Source organism: Acanthochromis polyacanthus, chromosome 12 (genome assembly GCF_021347895.1).
Source record: "Acanthochromis polyacanthus isolate Apoly-LR-REF ecotype Palm Island chromosome 12, KAUST_Apoly_ChrSc, whole genome shotgun sequence".
NCBI classification, from domain to species: Eukaryota; Metazoa; Chordata; class Actinopteri; family Pomacentridae; genus Acanthochromis; species Acanthochromis polyacanthus.
This window is the reverse complement of record NC_067124.1, coordinates 9,588,340-9,605,951: the sequence shown is the minus strand read 5'-3', so window position 1 is coordinate 9,605,951 and position 17,612 is coordinate 9,588,340. Positions and strand designations below refer to the sequence as shown.

At 41.0% G+C, this 17,612-nt stretch overlaps 1 protein-coding gene across 1 annotated transcript in view; it reads right to left on the bottom strand.

The window, feature by feature from the left end:
* The window catches only part of ascc3 (activating signal cointegrator 1 complex subunit 3), a 424,683-nt gene that overhangs the window by 217,189 nt on the left and 189,882 nt on the right, over nt 1-17,612 (bottom strand). The window contains 1 exon segment of the mRNA XM_051957275.1: nt 7,590-7,730. Within this exon segment, the coding sequence (XP_051813235.1) occupies nt 7,590-7,730 (141 nt within the window).

Here is a 17,612-nt window from a genome sequence, read left to right as displayed (position 1 = left end):
ATGGACTCAAGAAATCAATGGAAGAGCGCCTTGATTCAATAGAGTCATCTCTGTCCACTCTTCAGACCAAACACTGTGAAGCTGAGAGCCGTATGGGTGATATGGACGAGGCTCTCTTGGCTGCTGACCAACGTATCACGGCGGTGGAGGCTACATGCAAGGAGCTACAGGGGGCTAACTGCAATCTCAGTGCGAAGCTCAATGACCTAGAGGGGCGCTCCCGTCAACTTAACATACGTGTCATTGGCGTCAGAGAAGGAGAAGAGAAGGGCCAACCAACCGAATTCATCTCCAAACTGATTCCGGAGTTACTTGGTCAAGATAATTTCAACAAACTAGTAAAGGTGGACAGAGCACATCGCAGCTTGAAACCCAAGCCCAAAGAGAATGAGCGGCCAAGACCCTTCATCGCTAAAATCCATAACGACAGAGACGTGCGAGACATCCTGCGGCTCAGTCGTCAGCTTGCACCGCTCAAGTACAACGGTGTGAGGGTGTCAATTTATCCCGACTACACATCGGAGGTGGCGGCCCAGCATCAGTCATTTAACACCGTGAGGAGAAGGCTCACCGAGGCTGGAGCTAAGTGCACCCTTCGCTTCCCCGCCAAACTTAATGTGGTCTACAATGACTCCGTGAATGTTTTTGAGACACCAGCAGCAGCGGAGAGGTTTGCAGAAAGTATAGCTGACAAAGCTTAAGTTCACATGTCAATCATGCTATTAAGCTTTTTCATAGCACGATGATTACCTGGTATGATATTTGCAGCTGGGCTTTTTTATTATATGTATATATTGTTTTAAAGGACAATATGCTGCTAACCTATGAACCAGAACTTTTTATTCATATTGTGACTTTCAGATTTTTATGCCCGGTCTGTTTTCCTTATATGTCTTGCATTGATGTCCATACAGCAAGGGAATTGGTATAATTAGTGCAGTACCAAGTAGGTTTAATTTTAATACATCAGAGGTTCTCACGTAGCTGCCGGCATGGGTTAGTCTTCTGTTACCCGGCAACCTCCTTATAGGAAGTATGTTACGCCACCTAGTTCACCACTTGGGTGTGTTCTGGGGTGGGTATGTGTATTTGTTAATCTGCCAGATATTATGTTCTTTTGTGTCAGTCTGTACTTTTACTTCTATGTAGATGCAGGATAATTGTTCAGTAGGGTCAGGAAGAGGTCCTGTTACTTTCATATCTTGGAATTGTAGAGGTCTTGGTGGAGCATTAAAGCGAGGGAAAGTTTTCTCACATCTTAAATCTTTGTCAGCAGATATAATTTTTCTGCAAGAGACTCATATTCGACCAACTGAACAAGGACGATTACGATCTCCATGGTTATCATACAGTTATCTTTTTCCTCTAAAGCAAGAGGTGTTGCAATTCTCATTCGTAAAAGCATCCCATTTAATTTTGAGTCCTTGTCCACTGACCCGGCTGGGAGATATGTCCTTGTCACAGGTACGATTAACTCTGTCTCACTAGCCCTTTTAAATATATACGCGCCTAATTTTGACTGCCCTGATTTTTTTTGCAAAATTTTTAACCTTGTGGCTAACTGTAGAACTCACAATATTATTATTGGTGGTGACTTTAACTCCTTTTTAGATCCTCAGGCTGACAGGTCCTCCTCTAAAACAGCTCTGTGTTTAAAATCTGTACCCACTCTTAACTATCTAATGAAGTCACTTGATTTGGTGGACATATGGAGACTTCAACACCCCTCTGACAGACAATATTCCTTCTTCTCCCCAGTCCATGGTAGCTTTTCCAGAATAGATTACTTTTTAGTTGATGCCAGATTAATATCAAAAATAGACAATTCCACATATCATAGCATCTTAATCTCAGACCACGCTCCTCTCTCAATTAATATTAATTTTGATTTGAATACAGGTTACTATAACTGGAAATTTAACCCCACACTACTCTCAGATAAAGGTTTCTGTGAATACCTAACCAATAAGATTGAAGACTTCCTACAATGTAATGACACAGGTGAGGTCTCAGATTCAATATTAGGGGAGACTTTTAAAGCAGTTGTGAGGGGGCAAGTCATGTCATATCAGTCTTCCTGTAAAAGAGCTAGACTAAGGCGCCTCTCTGAGATTGACTCCGAATTATCTGCTTTGGAAGAATCTTACAGAAATTCAAAATCTGAGGACACCCTCAACACTATTTTGAAAATAAAATATGAGTATAGTGAGATTCTTGGAGGCCAGGTGAGACACTATATCTGCAGACTGAAACAGACACACTTTGAGCTGGGCGAGAAAGCTCATAAGCTTCTTGCCAGACAGTTAAAAGGAGTGCAGGCAGATAGGGCAATACATAATTTTTTTTCTGCTGAAGGTCAGCTGATCACTGATCCCAAAAGCATAAACAAAAGATTTTTTGATTTTTATAGCCATCTTTATACTTCAAGGTCAACAGCCTCTGATACTGAGATTGCAAACTTCCTCAATGCGTTGGAAATTCCATCCCTTGATGATGATGCGAGACAGGCTTTGGATGGCTGTTTCACATCAGATGAAATTAAAACTGCCATTCGCTCTTTCCCTAATGGCAAAGCCAGTGGACCTGATGGATTTGGTATCGAATTTTATAAAGCACATATTGACACCATCGCCCCCTTGCTACTTCGTATGATTAATTGCTCTTTGGAAGAGGGTGTGCTTCCTCAAACCTTCTACGATGCTCATGTCTGCCTACTTCTAAAAAAGGACAGAGATGAAGCTGATGTGGCTTCATATCATCCTCTAAGTCTACTAAACTCCGACCAAAAGATTATAGCCAAAATACTAACAAATCGTCTGAATAAATACATTGGCACCTTAATACACCCGGATAAAACGGGGTTCATTCCTGACAGATTCTCCTTCTCTAACACCCGCCGTCTGCTGAATGCTATGTACTCCACTAAACCGCTCCACACTGCTGTTATATCTCTGGATGCACAGCAGGCATTCGATTGAGTGGAATGGAGATACATGTTTGCCACCAAATTTTTAACACTTTTAAAAATGCTATATGCATCTCCCAAGTCATCTGTTCTGACTAATTTTGACAGGTCTGCCCAGTTTGTGCTAGGGCGCGGTACGAGACAGGGATGTCTCCCCCATGCTTTTCGCCTTAGCTCTTGAGCCACTGGCGATAGCTGTTAGAGCTAGCTCTCAAATTAGTGGGTTAAGATGTGGTGGGGCTGACTGTACCATTGGCTTATATGCAGACAATATTATTTTGACCTTGTCAGATGTAAAGACATCCCTATTTCCCCTCCTTGATTTGATAAAGCAATTTGGGCAATTTTCCGGGTTCATCATTAACTGGGATAAAAGTCTTTTCATGCCTTTAAATTTATCTATCTTTTCCAGAAAGTGCCTATCTTCCTTACATCCTCTTTTTTTAAGACAGTAGACTCTATCATTATGCCCTTCATATGGGCCGACAAGCCACCGCGCATAACCAAGGCACACCTGCAGAAACCTATAACTGAAGGTGGTCTTGGACTCCCTGTCCTGTGCCATTACTACTGGGCCTGTAATGCCATAACATGGTTTTTTTTGGCATCATGCTGCAACTGTACATGGACATGCATGCAACCCGGACCCCAGCTGGCCTTTAATAGAGTCCCATAAGGCAGTGTTGTTGACAGGCGCATCTCTATCAGCAGTTCTGTTCTCCCAATCAAACCTGCTCACCACATTGCTCAAACAGTTTAAAGTTGATTTTATTTTATTTAACTCATTCAGAATTCTTAAGCAAATTAAAAATGCTCTGAAGCTCTCCAAAATGTCCTGTTATGCCCCTTAAGGCAGAATCCTACATTCAAACCAGGTTTAATGGACCCCACATTTGCTTCCTGGGCTGTGAAGGGTTTGTCTGCAGTGAGAGATCTCTATGTAAACAAAGCCTTTGCATCTTTTGCACAATTACAGGAGATGTTCCAGATTTCTGCTGGGCATTTTTTTCGTTATCGACAAACTAGAAATTTTGTAAGACAGTCTCTTCCCCTTGATCAGTTACCTGACCAGCACAATTTTTACACTTTATTGACCACTCGTCCTACGTCTAAAGGTCTGATCTCTCAGTTTGTCTCACTTTTCACCTCCCATATATCCTCGATTCAGATCAGAGATGCCTGGATTGAGGACACAGGTGTGGAGATCTCAGATGGGCTATGGGGAATGGCACTGGAGGGGATTAAAGCTTGTTCTATTAATGCAAGGCTTCAGCTCATCCAGTACAAAATCGTGCATTGTTTACATTACTCCAAAACTAAACTCAATAAGATCTTCCCCACTGTCTCACCTACCTGTGACAAGTGTAAAGTAAGTGACGGGACCCTTGCACACCTTTTTTGGGACTGTCCCAAGCTCAGTGGTTTCTAGGATGACATTTTTCATCTATACAGTGTAATTTATAATAAGCCACTGAAACCTGATGGTATCCTTGCAATACTACACTGCTCTACTTATTCCATGACTCTCCCAGAAGCAATGCAAGAAGCTCTCGTGCTTGGCATGGTTGTAACAAAGAGGGTGATCTTGAGGGAATGGAAATCTAGCGCTGCACCTTGTTTTAAACAATGGCTGAATGACATGGTTTCTTGTTTATATCTTGAAGAATTGCGATATACAATATCAGACAGCTGTACCAAATTTTTTCGGGTCTGGGGTCCCTTTATTGATTATATCAAGATGGACAAAGACACAGTATCAAGCTAGTTACAACTACAGTATTCTGTAATACACCTTTATTATGGTTGGATGCTTTCCTTTTGTTTTGCATTTGATTTGTCTGCCTGTTCTCCTGATAAGCCTGTTTCCTGTTATACATTCATGACTCTGGGACATTACCCTCTGGACCTCCCTGAACATTTTGGCTCTCATCTCATGGACTATTCCTGGCATCGAAAGATCACTCTCACTATTTGTTGGACTGACTTGTTGAGATATGCACCTCGTATGGTCTGGCATTGTTTGTGGTTTGTGTCTGTACTGTGTAGGCATGGGCCGGTTACCGGTTTTAAGGTATACCACGGTATGAAAAAGTCAAGGTTTCAAAACCACTAAAATTTTCCGTCATACCGTTACTCATACGTATGAGCGTTTTTTTTAATGTGACCTCTCATCAGGGAGAAAGTAGAGGTCCCTCACGCTGTGTGAAGCTGCAGCCTAAAGCGGCCCTCCGCCCGCGTTTGTTGTGAGTGACAAGCAGGCAGCTCTGCAGGCTGTGTGATGGCTGAAGGAGGCGAGCCCCCGGAACTTTTTCCGCCGTCCAAGCGGACTAAGTCGGTTGTTTGGGAAAACTTCGCCTACCGTAAAAAGCCAGACGGCCACGGCTTGGAGGAAGAAGGTCGCCTGACGTGCAAAACGTGCTTGAGGACAGTGGTAGCCCGAGGAGGCAATACATCGAATATGATAGCGCATCTACGGGAGCACCACCCATCGCTGTATGCTAAATTAAAGGTGCTGTCTTGAAATGAACGAGCGTATTAGCGTCTGACATTAGTGAAATGAGCTTGTTACCGAGGCAGATATGGTAAGTACCATATCTTATCTTTTCTTCATCTCTATCTTTTAGTAACTTTTTTTATATTTTAACTGAGGCAGATACGGTAACTAGCTTGCTAAGGATTTATCTTAGCATGCTAGTTACCATAACTGCCTTAGTAAAAAAAAAAAAAAAAAGTTATCCACAACTTTTTTCTTTCATCAATCTTGATTGCTAAGATGGATAACAACAGCTAGTTTACTCTAACATTTTAGAGCTGCAATCATAATACCGTGAAACCGTGATATTTTTGCCTAAGGTTATCATACCGTCAGAATCTCATACCGGCCCATGCCTAGTACTGTGACCCTTGTGTTGTATGTCTTTTGTTGTCTGAAAAACTTTCAAAATAAAATGAACAAGACGACATGGTCATCAATATCCCCCGCCACATGTGATGTCTATGAGTCTACATCCAAAACAGTGATCAAGGGCCATAACTCTGTTTAATATTATCGCACAGGTCTCATTTTCAAACTTGATCAAGGTGTCCATGGTGTGAAGCTACACACTAAATTTCGTAATCACAGCTGTAATAGTTTCCGAGAAAAGCTGTCCCCTTCATGTTGGACGGACGGACGCACGGAAGCACGGACGGATGGACGGAGGTCAAACCTATATCCCCCTTTTCCACTTCGTGGAGGCGGGGGATAATAAAAAAATAAATAAATAAACAGGAAAAACAGTGCATTTAGGGGCTATCGTTAACTGTGAATCAATCTACATTTTTTTCCATTCTTTATTTTACCAGGTAAGATATGTTGAGAACATTTGTTGTTTTAGTTTGTATTTCTGGCAGCAGGATGATAGATGTGAAAATGAGTCAACAACTTAAAGTTTTGGGACAACAATTACACTGCCTAGAATTATAAGCCAACACAGGAAAAGCATCAAAATAAAAATCGTGCCTTGAAAACATTTATTTATGTAACTCCACTTTACTGGTTCCTCAAGAATGTGCAGATCTATGAAGTCCTCATCTCTCTCATTCTAATTGGTTCTGTAGGGCTGCTACGTATGCAAATGAGCGTCTGTGGGATGTGTTGGAGAAACCATTCAAATCCATTCAGGACCCAGATTGCAACTTTAAGTTTACTCAGAACTTAAAGCATGTGCTGCAAACAACTTGGTTAATTATATCCAATGTCTCGTGAAGTTTATGCCTTGACAAGCAAAATATGTTTTGGTGGCACAAGAGGGATCTACATAATGTTAGGTAGATGGTTTGTGTATGTCACAAAGGAAAAACATATATCATCCTTACCTATATACACACACAATATGTACTAGTGGATCAACTCATTGCTAAATTTAGTCTATACATGGGATTTGTTAAAAAATTAGAACATCCTGGATATCTGTTTACTTGCTCTTTAAAAACAAAACTCCTTAACCCAGGTAGACAGTACAGCATTGCTGGAAATGAACCAAAAGCTTAACTGTCATCTTTTTGGTCATTATTTGGTTTGCTCAAGAGAACTAATCTCAAAGTTGAAATATTCATTTAAGAGTTACAGTGTGACTCAAAGCTTTTATATCCTGCAAATGTCAGTCATTGCAGCTGGCAGTCTAGTGTTTTTTGTTTGTTATTGTGTTTGTTTCTATTTTCAAGAGGATCTCAGGAAAAAAAAAAACCCTTAGGCAATGCACGCAGTGAAAAAATATCACAAAGACATAGGATAAACTGGCAATGCTATGTGCAACAAAAAAGGACACTGGGATTCCAATTATTGTGAACAACAGATGTTTAGGCATAAAGAACATCCCCATTTTTTTACTGGTTTTGTATTTAAGAGCTACTATAAAATCACAGTTGCAGCATTTAAGCTACATTTGTGATTAATAATAGTCAGAAGCGCTACTGATGGACTTTGCAGATTATATTGTAAGATGAAACAGGCTCCAATAAATGTCACAACCCATTCACTCGGGGGTGCTAGAGAATGTACATGTTTAGAAAAGGGAACCACTTTTGGTCCCCTTATTGTGAGCAACAGTATGTGTGAGAGTGAGCAACAGTATGCGAGTACCTGTGTTCGGAGGATCTCTCCTTTGGTCAGCTGCATGTCTCCAGTGAGTTCTTTAACAATGATGCCCAGTGGCTCCAATCGCTTACTGAAGTAATTAGTCATCTCAGCTGCCAAGGCCTTCATAGGAGCCACATATACTATCTAGAGAGAGAGAGAGAGAGAGAGAGAGAGAGAGAGAGAGAGAGAGAGAGATGGAAATATGTAGGAGAGAGAACACAGTGGTAGACTGGGGAAAGGTAAAAGATGCAGGTACAGGTGGAGGAAGTTTGGAAGGACACCTTGGTGATAAATGAGTAAACAAAGATGGGATCATCTGTTGGAAAAATTTGCCAGCCACTTTCATGGGTAAAATTTAATGGTGATGTATGAAAAGCAACAATCATCAGTGGTTCTCAAAAATAGGCTTGTATGTGTTAATAAGCCTTTTGGATGTTATTAATATTTTTATGAGTGTGTGTTAGGATTTGACACTGTGGGTTCATGAACACATATAGCACCTCTTTTACAGTCGAGGTCAAAAGTTTACATACACTTGTAAAGAACATAATGTCATAGCTCTCTTGAGTTTCCAGTTATTTCTACAACTCTGATTTTTCTCTGATAGTGATTGGAACATACTTCTTTGTCACAAAAAATATTCATGAAGTTTGGTTCTTTTATGACTTTATTATGGGTTAACAGAAAAAGTGACCAAATCTCCTGGGTCAAAAATATACATACAGCAACATGAATTAGCAATTTTGGTGACTTAGAAAGTTGTGTCAATGAAATGAGCTTCATAGCATGGCCTCTTAACTTCTTGTGAATGATTATGAGTGGCTACAGCTGGTTACTTCTCTGAGGCCATTTAAATAGGGCTCAGTGGTTACAAATGCCCACAAACGCTACAACGGGAAAGTCAAAGGAGCTCAGCACGGATATGAAAAAGCAAATCATTGACTTGAACAAGTCAGGAAAGTCACTTGGAGCCATTTCAAAGCAGCTGCAGGTCCCAAGAGCAACAGTGCAAACAACTGTTTGGAAGTATAAAGTGCATGGCACTGTTTTGTCACTGCCACGATCAGGAAAAAAACGCAAGCTATCACCTGCTGCTGAGAGAAAATTGGTCAGGAGGGTTAAGAGTCAACCGAGAACCACCAAAAAGCAGATCTGCCAAAAATTAGAAAGTGCTGAAACACAGTCAGTGTACACGGTCAAGCATGTTTTGCATTGACATGGACTGAGAGGCTGCCGTGCAAGAAAGAAGTCTTTGCTCCAAAAGCGACACCTTAAGGCTCAACTGAAGTTTGCTGCTGATCACATGGACAAAGATAAGACCTTCTGGAGGAAAGTTCTGTGGTCAGACAAAACAAAAATCGAGCCGTTTGGCCACAATGCCGAGCAATATGTTTGGAGGAGAAAAGGTGAGGCCTTTGACCCCAAGAACACCATGCCTACTTTCAAGCACGGTGGTGGTAGTATTATGCTGTGGAGTTGTTTTGCTGCCCATGGAACTGGTGCTTTACAGAGAGTAAATGGAATAATGAAAAAGGAGGATTACCTTCAAATTCTTCAAGATAACCTAAAATGATCAGCCCGAAGGTTGGGTCTTGGCCACAGTTGGGTGTTCCAACAGGACAATGACCCCAAACACACATCAAAAGTGGTAATGGAATGGCTAAATCAGGCTAGAATTAAGGTTTTAGACTGGCCTTACCAAAGTCCTGACTTAAACCCCATTGAAAACATGTTGACAATGCTGAAGAAACAAGTCCATGTCAGAAAGCCAACAAATTTAACCCTTTAAGCTTCAGTCAATTCCAGCCATTTTCAGTGCAAAAAATCGCTAATATTCTATTTTTAAATTTAAAAAATGACGAAAAATACAGGGAATATTGGACGCACATCGCGAGGTGCATTTCCTTGAAAATGACCGATTCGTGGATTTTATACTGACTTCAGGACATGTTTTGGACAAAATAGTTTACTGGCTTGTGTTGTCTGGATGTAAAAGTTTGGATTATGGCCGTTTTTTGTGGAATCTTTTTTTCTGTGTGTAATAATGAACCCGGAAATGTGAGTCGCGCTGTGTGCGTTGAAACCGTGTATAGAGAACGGATGGATGAATATTTGTTTTTGTCGGACAAATGTGTTTTTCTCACCCGCTGTGGTAATCACATCTGAAAGTGGTTTATACCGGCGGATTCATGAGAATCTAAGCTTTCCATCGGCGTATAGTGTTTGTATAATCGGGTTTGCAGCCGTCGGACATTCTTGAAATTCCTATGCAAATTAGTAGGTGTATCGCCGGCGGTACACCTACAACGCACTGAAGCGTAAAGGGTTAACTGAACTGCACTGATTCTATCAAGAGGAGCAGTCAAAGATTCAACCAGAAGCTTGCCAGAAGCTTGTGGATGGCTACCAAAAGCATCTAATTAAAGTGAAAATGGCCAAGGGATGTGTAACCAAATATTAGCATTGCTGTATGTATATTTTTGACCCAGCAGATTTGGTTACTTTTTCTGTTAACCCATAATAAAGTCATAAAAGAACCAAACTTCATGAATGATTTTTGTGACAGAAGTATCCGTTCCAATCACTCTATGAGAGAAAAATCAGCGTTGTAGAAATAACTGGAAACTCAAGAGAGCCATGACATTATGTTCTTTACAAGTGTATGTAAACTTTTGACCGCGACTGTACATAAAGCTGCTAATAGCTGACTTTTTGCATAAACAATTATGATTCTTTTTTCCAACTGTTGCGGTACTAGATTTTCACCACTTTCCTTTTTGCAAAACCAAGTCTTAAGAAATATGACAAAATTGTAAAACTTAAATGTCTATCTTGCAATTAGAGAAATAGACATACACAATGAATTAAGAAAAAACAGTCATTGAAGGCCGCAGTCATGCTTTAATGTGTATACGGTAGTTGAGGATTTCTCAGTCATGCTTGGTTGTGATGAGTAGTCATGTTGAGTATGTCATTCCCAAATAATACTGTTGCACAGCAAACACTGACAATGGGCCTACCTTCAAATTAATTAACAATTGCAGATGTTTGTGATAGCAAATTTTCTCTGCATTAAAGCCAATTCAAAAACTCTATTCCCATTAGTTGTTATGTGTGATGTACATTATTCTTTGTCTTAGCTTTTCAAGTGCACGACAATGTCATGTACTTTGACATACAAAAATACACTACTTTTTCTTGGTTTCTTTGGCAAAATCACATCTGTTAATCAGATCGATTCAAACCACATCCACACAGTCTTAATGCACAGCTTTAAAAAAACTGAGAAATTTTAACATTGAATGCTGCTCTTTAATTGCATCTACCGGGCTTTGCAAAAGTTCTGTTACACTCGGTTTCATGATCTTTAGAGACATTTACATGTTGGAGTGAAAAATTCCATTAAACAAACTGAAAGTTCTACCTTATAGGCAGGTGTCATGAAAACAAATTTGTTCTCCGGTAAAGTTGTATCAAGATGAAAGTCAAAAGAGTTGAGATATCTGCTCTCCTTTGTGCAGGCCACAACAAGTCTGACATAGCCAAACAGCTGAACATCAGCCGGATGACCGTCCACACAGTCACGAAGAGGCTCAAGAATGGTGAAGACCTGAAAGATCGACCACGATCAGGCAGACCTCGAGTTGTCGAGCGTTCGGTGGTGAGAAAGGCCTTTCAAAGCGATCCGACGCTCAAAATGACTGAGTTCGCAAAGAAAAAAAAGATCTCGGTGGCCACAGTGTCCAGGGCTGTCAAGGAGGAAGGTGGCAAGAGCTTAAGGCGTGTACCAAGGCCTCTGCTAACCAACCGTATGCGAGAACAATGCCTGGAGCGTAGTTGTCGCCTTCTTAACGACTTGAAGAGCCATGGCAATCGAGTTCTGATTTTTTCTGATGAAAAGACCTTCACAGTCGATCCAGTCATCAATAAGCAGATCGTGTGGTCAGCTTCGGTCAGGATGTCTCCACAGTCCGATACGTGTCTGCAACCAAGCACCCAGCCTCTGTGATGATGCTCGGCGTTGTGGCTTCAAATGGTGAGAAAATGCCACCCGCATGGCTCAAAACTGGCTACAGGCTCAACGCAGCCGACGACAGGGACATCTTGGCCACAAAAGTCCTGCCGTGGGAAAAAAGATCACAAAGAAGGGAGATTATGTCTTCCAGCAAGATAGTGCACCAGCCCACACTGCCAAGGTTGTGCAAGAGTGGTTAGGGTCCAACTTGAGTTTCTGGCCGAAGGACATGCCACAGTCACCTGACCTCAACCCCCTCGACTACAGCGTGTGGGCGCACGTTGAGGGTCAGGCCTGCAAGGTCCGGCACAGTAGTGTCGAGGAGCTCAAGACTTTCATCAACCGTGTGTGGGCAGGAATGAAGAAGGACTATGTCCACAAGGTGTGCACAGGCTTCAGGTCTCATCTGGAGCGTGTGATTGCAGCCGAGGGTGGCCACATTTCTGATTAATATTATCATTAACACATATATTGAAATATTTGCAAAATAAAAAGTTATGTTATTGCACCAAAAAATCTTTGTGTTCATTTTCGTGAATGTCTCAACAAGTGTAACAGAACTTTTGCAAAGCCCGGTATTTGAAATTTGAAAGATACATTTGAGATCAAATTGTCATGATAATTAAATACTGTACAGCATGACAACAGCTTTGATTTGACAGTTTGCTATAATACATTTTATACAGTTAAAGTGAAGATTTGATCAAGCTCGGATAGCCTATCTTCATCCTCAGTGTAAATATATGCTGAAGTTCAGCAAAATTTAGTTTCATTTAGCACTGACTCAAATGTTATGTCACTATTGAAACGAAATACATGAATAGAAAGGTACATAGAAACAGTTTTGAATTGGTATAGTCTTCTGATCAGAAACAGGAAATTCTGCAAAGCATCCAATAAGCATCTGCATGAGTTGGGACATAGTGTAGAGGACGAAATGTGCTGCAGTGCAGGCAAATAATGTATAAAAGCCAAGGCAAGGCATAGCCTACGTATATAGCAGTTGTTAACACTGTGTAATGGGTTCAACACTGTCGACCAATATGTAATATATTTCTGCTTTGTTTTTTTTTATTTTGCGAGCAGAGATGCTCCAACAGCACTGAAGACAGTCCACTCTCCACAAAAGACATTTTAATCCCTAAGGCCTTTAAATTAAAATAAAGAAATAAACAATAATAACAAATTTTGATTTCAGCTGGATTTTCTAAATTAATAAATAAAATAAATATAGTTACCAGTCCTTCCAGGATTTTGCAGGCGTTTTTCGTGATTGTTGCGGCCGAAAATGCCTGAATTCGCGGCAGCTTTTCTAAAAAATTGCGATAAAAGTTGCAATGTTTTAAGATCATTTGTTGTGATGAAATTGCGGAGACAAAGACAATTGCTAAAAAGCTGCATTTTTTCCAGCTTGTAGAACATGTTTCAATGCTGTAATTGACAATATTTATTCCGAAATTAATTATTTTGCATTCCAACCCATTTTCACAAGCTGGCACACCATGGTGGGAAATTAGCAGCAGCCAGATACTGGTTTAGCATGACGTGGTTGGTAGATTTGCGGCATAAAATGCTCATTTACTATTGAGTGAATCATATTCTGACATATCTGTCAGTGGCTTAAAAAGTTAATTTCACATCCTGGCACACACGTGTTCACACACACACGCTCACGGCTTGTCACGTCAATTAACAAGAACAGCACTGAGAGAGTGCAGTCCTCCACCAAGACAGGTGTGTGTTATGCATGCATACATACATACCGAATCGCGTGACCTAAATATGTAGCAGGCAACAGGAATTGATGTGACTCAGAAACACCCTCACAATTTAATCAACTGTTCCTTGTATCATTTCCGATTCGTCCACAGAGGTAGATTTGTTGTAGGATCACAATCGTGATCGTCAGCGGGCTGCTGAGGTAGCATTCACCTGTTGCCCTGGTTACCGTGCCGCTATCAGACGCCGTGCCGCTACCTCAATGGGAAATCCTTAAATCTGTGGATCCAAACTTCAAGGTGCATCACTGCAGAAGTCTAATCACTTAGTCCTTGCGTCATTTCTGAACGACCCTGAAAATTTCATTCAAATCCCTGAGTCTGTTTTTGAGTGATGTTGGTAACAGAGGAAGGATTCATACATGAAAATTGTCACATAACTCTGCCGTGCTCTTTGGTGGAATAATTACTCTAATTTACCTTCATTCTTTTAGTGCTCTAACGGAACTGGATGCAACAGTTTCCACCATGGTGATTAATGTGGTCTGTTGTCTGATCATTTCAGCCGTTCTAATATGTTTCGTGTTTTTAAGTGTATCAATCGATGTTTTTTTTTTTCTTTTTTTTGTATTCCACCACAGTATTGCACGGGTGTAAAACAGTTTAGCTCCACTTTGGTGAAAAACATCAGTGAATTAATTGTTTATCACGGTCTTCAGTAATAATTTTTGTTGGTAAATGAGAGATATTAGTATCGCACGTCTGCACCTTCAAACCAGAAACAAGGAAGTGAATTTGGTGACGTACGTGCATTACGTTTGCGCTGGGAGCTGCTATGATTGGTGGAACTCACGGGAGGCGGGCCAAAATTGCGGGAAAGTTGCGGTGATTGGACAAAATTGCAAGGCCGCACAAAATTCGCGGAGATTGGTTGATTTCGCGTGAATTCGCGCGATCGCAACATCGCAAATTCCTGGAGGGACTGAGTTACCGTCTTGCCATTTATGCTGCCAACCACACAAGTGGTCATCTATCAATCTGTTCCTGAGTTATAATGTGAAATGATTGCCATTGTGATGTCACAGTGAAGCTGACCTTTGATCTTTGGATATAAAATGTCATCACATTATAATTTTGCAATCAGACATTTTTGTAAAATTTAGTAATAATTAGCATATGAATTCTGGAAATATGACTACCAAAACCAAATCGATACATCCTTGAGCCCAAGACAGCATTTGTGCCTTGGCTGTCACAATAGTTGTTGCTAGAGGTGGGTAGAGTAGCCAAAAATTGTACTGAAGTAAGAGTAATGTTACTTCAAAGTAATATCACTCAATTAGAAGTAAAAAGTTATCATCCAAAAAACCACTCAAGTAAGAGTAAATAAGTATTTAATAAACGGACTACTCAAGTACTGAGTAACTGTTTGACTGGAATGTCCGATTTATTTTTTAAAAATGATGTGATCAGACAGACAAAAATGTGAAATAATGTGCAAATTTGGTATTTTCAAATAATAAAATAAAAAAATTGTAAAAATAAATGACATCTTTACAAAATGACAAGTTAAGGCACAAGAAACCCAAATTTTCAAATCTCAGTTTTTCACAACAGAAAGCTTTGAAACAAATACCTGTAGTAAGGTAACATTTTTATGTTTGAACAGTGCAAACTACTTCCAGTGACAACATATACTGCATTTCACTTTCCTCCAAATGGCACAGGCTCAGTAGATAGAAAATAACATTACAACTCGGGCTGGACACGAATATCCGAATATTTGGTTGTCGGATTTCCCCCCTCCCTGGCTGTATCACGCGGGGCTACCAAGCGTCAAGTAAATGTAACAGAGTAAATGTAACTCGTTACTACCCACCTCTCGATGTAGCACATACAAAAATGCTGCCACCTACTTATAAAGTCTGAGAATTTTATTGACTCTTGAGCCGTTGCTTTTTTGGATGCTGCCTGTCACCACAGTTGAGCCGCAACTGCTGGGTCTCCCCTCCGGAACTCAGCCCTCACAAGCGGACTCCGCCTCACCGCCCACGGCGGCCACCCTTTGCTTGCTTCAGCCTTTTCCGAGGCATACATCGCCCCGCCACTCACCGATCTGAACTGGCCTTGCCTGCCGTCAGTTCTGCTCCAACCCCAGATTTCCCGAGCCTGTCTGCCCCTTGGCTCCTTCAGTTTCAATCCCCTCTGTTTTGTGAGTACGCCGTTGTCAGTTTAGTTTCATCACTGACCGCAGGTTAATTTTGTCGTGGTTTCTCTTAGATGTGTCGACGTTGAATAACACGTCCGGTGACACTGTTGCTTTTAATATGATTTTATTATTAAAAAGACAGCATCTGAACAGACCCCATGGTTTGCCTGTGGAGGTTCACAGCCAATACGAACATCTCTCAGAATGATGAGCTAGTGGTCATTTTATACCCTTCTGGTGAAGGATATGATCTCAACATCTGACGACTGTGGTGAGAAACAGGATGCACCCCTAAATCAACATAACACAGAGTTTCTCTTCTCGGATAACAGAAGGCACTCACTGATATCGGTTCATGTATGGAAACCTAACATAACATATGGCTTCCCTTCAATGACAGGCCCCACTTCACTTTACAATCCCCCAGGCACAGAAGTCACTTTAACATAAACATTCCCAAACCAAAACAGAAACACACATCTCAGATCAGACTACCTACTTACATAGGGAAAAAAGAAATGTATGTTTTCCCACAAGTTGCTGGTCAGATACTACAATAGACAAAGCAGATTCCATTCTACTAACTTATTAAGTAATGCATGTCTCAGATCAGATACTACAATTTAGTAATTACAAACTAAATTTCTGTGTAGTTTTAAGGTATCCCTAAATGTAAAATCCAAATAACATTAAAACTAGAACAATTTCACGTGTTTGATGATTTTGGCTGACAATAGACAACAGACTCCCCACCCTGTGACAGGTCAGGTGACTGTGGAGGCCAGATCATCTGATGCAGCACTTCATCGCTCTCCTTGGTCAAATAGCCCTTGCACAGCCTGGAGGTGTGTTTAGGGTCACTGTCAACACAAACCGGATGGGATTGCATGTCGCTGCAGGATGCTGTGGTAGCCATGCTGGTTCAGTGTGCCTTCAATTTTGAAAAAATCCCCAGCAGTGTTACCAGCAAAGCACCCCTACACCATCACACCTACCCTCCATGTTTCAAAGTGGAAACCATGCATGGAGAGACCATCCATTCACCTTTTCTGTTTTGCACAAAGACACGGCAAGTGGAACCAAAGATCTCAAATTTGGACTCATCAGATAATAGCACATATTTCCACTGGTCTATTGTCCATTCCTTGTGTTCCTGGGCCCAAATAAATCTCTTCTACTTGTTGCTTTTCCTTAGGTATGGTTTCTTGGCAGCTATTTGACCATAAAGGCCTGATAAGTGCGGTCCTCTACTAGAATTCTGTGTGGCATTGATCTGGGCTCCAATCCGAAGTGTTGTTAACTTGTGATTTCTGCGGCTGGTGACTTGGATGAACTTATGCTCAGCAGCAGAGGTGACTCTTGGTCTTCCTTTCCTGGAGTGGTCTTCATGTGAGCCAGTTTTGTCGTAGTACTAGATGGTTTTTGCAATTGCAGTTCATACATTCAAAGTTTTTGCAATTTTCCGGACTGAATGACCTTCAGTTCTTAAAGCAATGATGGACTGCCGTTTCTCTTTACTTAACTGATCGACTCTTTCCATAATATGGATTATAACAGTTGTCAAATAGGGCTGTCAGCTGTGTATCAACCTGACTTCTGCACAACACAACTGATGGTCCCAACCCCATCAAGAAGGCAAGAAATTCCACAAATCAACCTTGACAAGACACACCTGTAAAGTGAAAACCATTTCAGGTGACTACATCATAAAGCTCATCCAGAGAATGCTGCACACATCAGCAAAACAGACAAACCCTCTTAGAGTAATCTTAATCAAGTACACGACTCACAATAAGTTAAGGATATTGTGAGGTCCTCAGTGGATTTCATACATAAGGTGTTTGTTTCACTTCAGTGATTTTGGGGACAGGGAGGCAATTGTATTAGGGTGCTAGACACACCTCATTTTGTGTTTTCCACGTAATGGTCTCACTGTGTACAGTGCGCCTTACAAATTGGAGCCAATACCAAAAAAATCCCCCAAAAGACAACCTTTTTCAATGTGGCATCAATTTCAACATTCTGGGGTATAAAAGCTGGCATTGTCAGTAAGTCATTCCCAGTTCATCATTCAAGCAGCCATG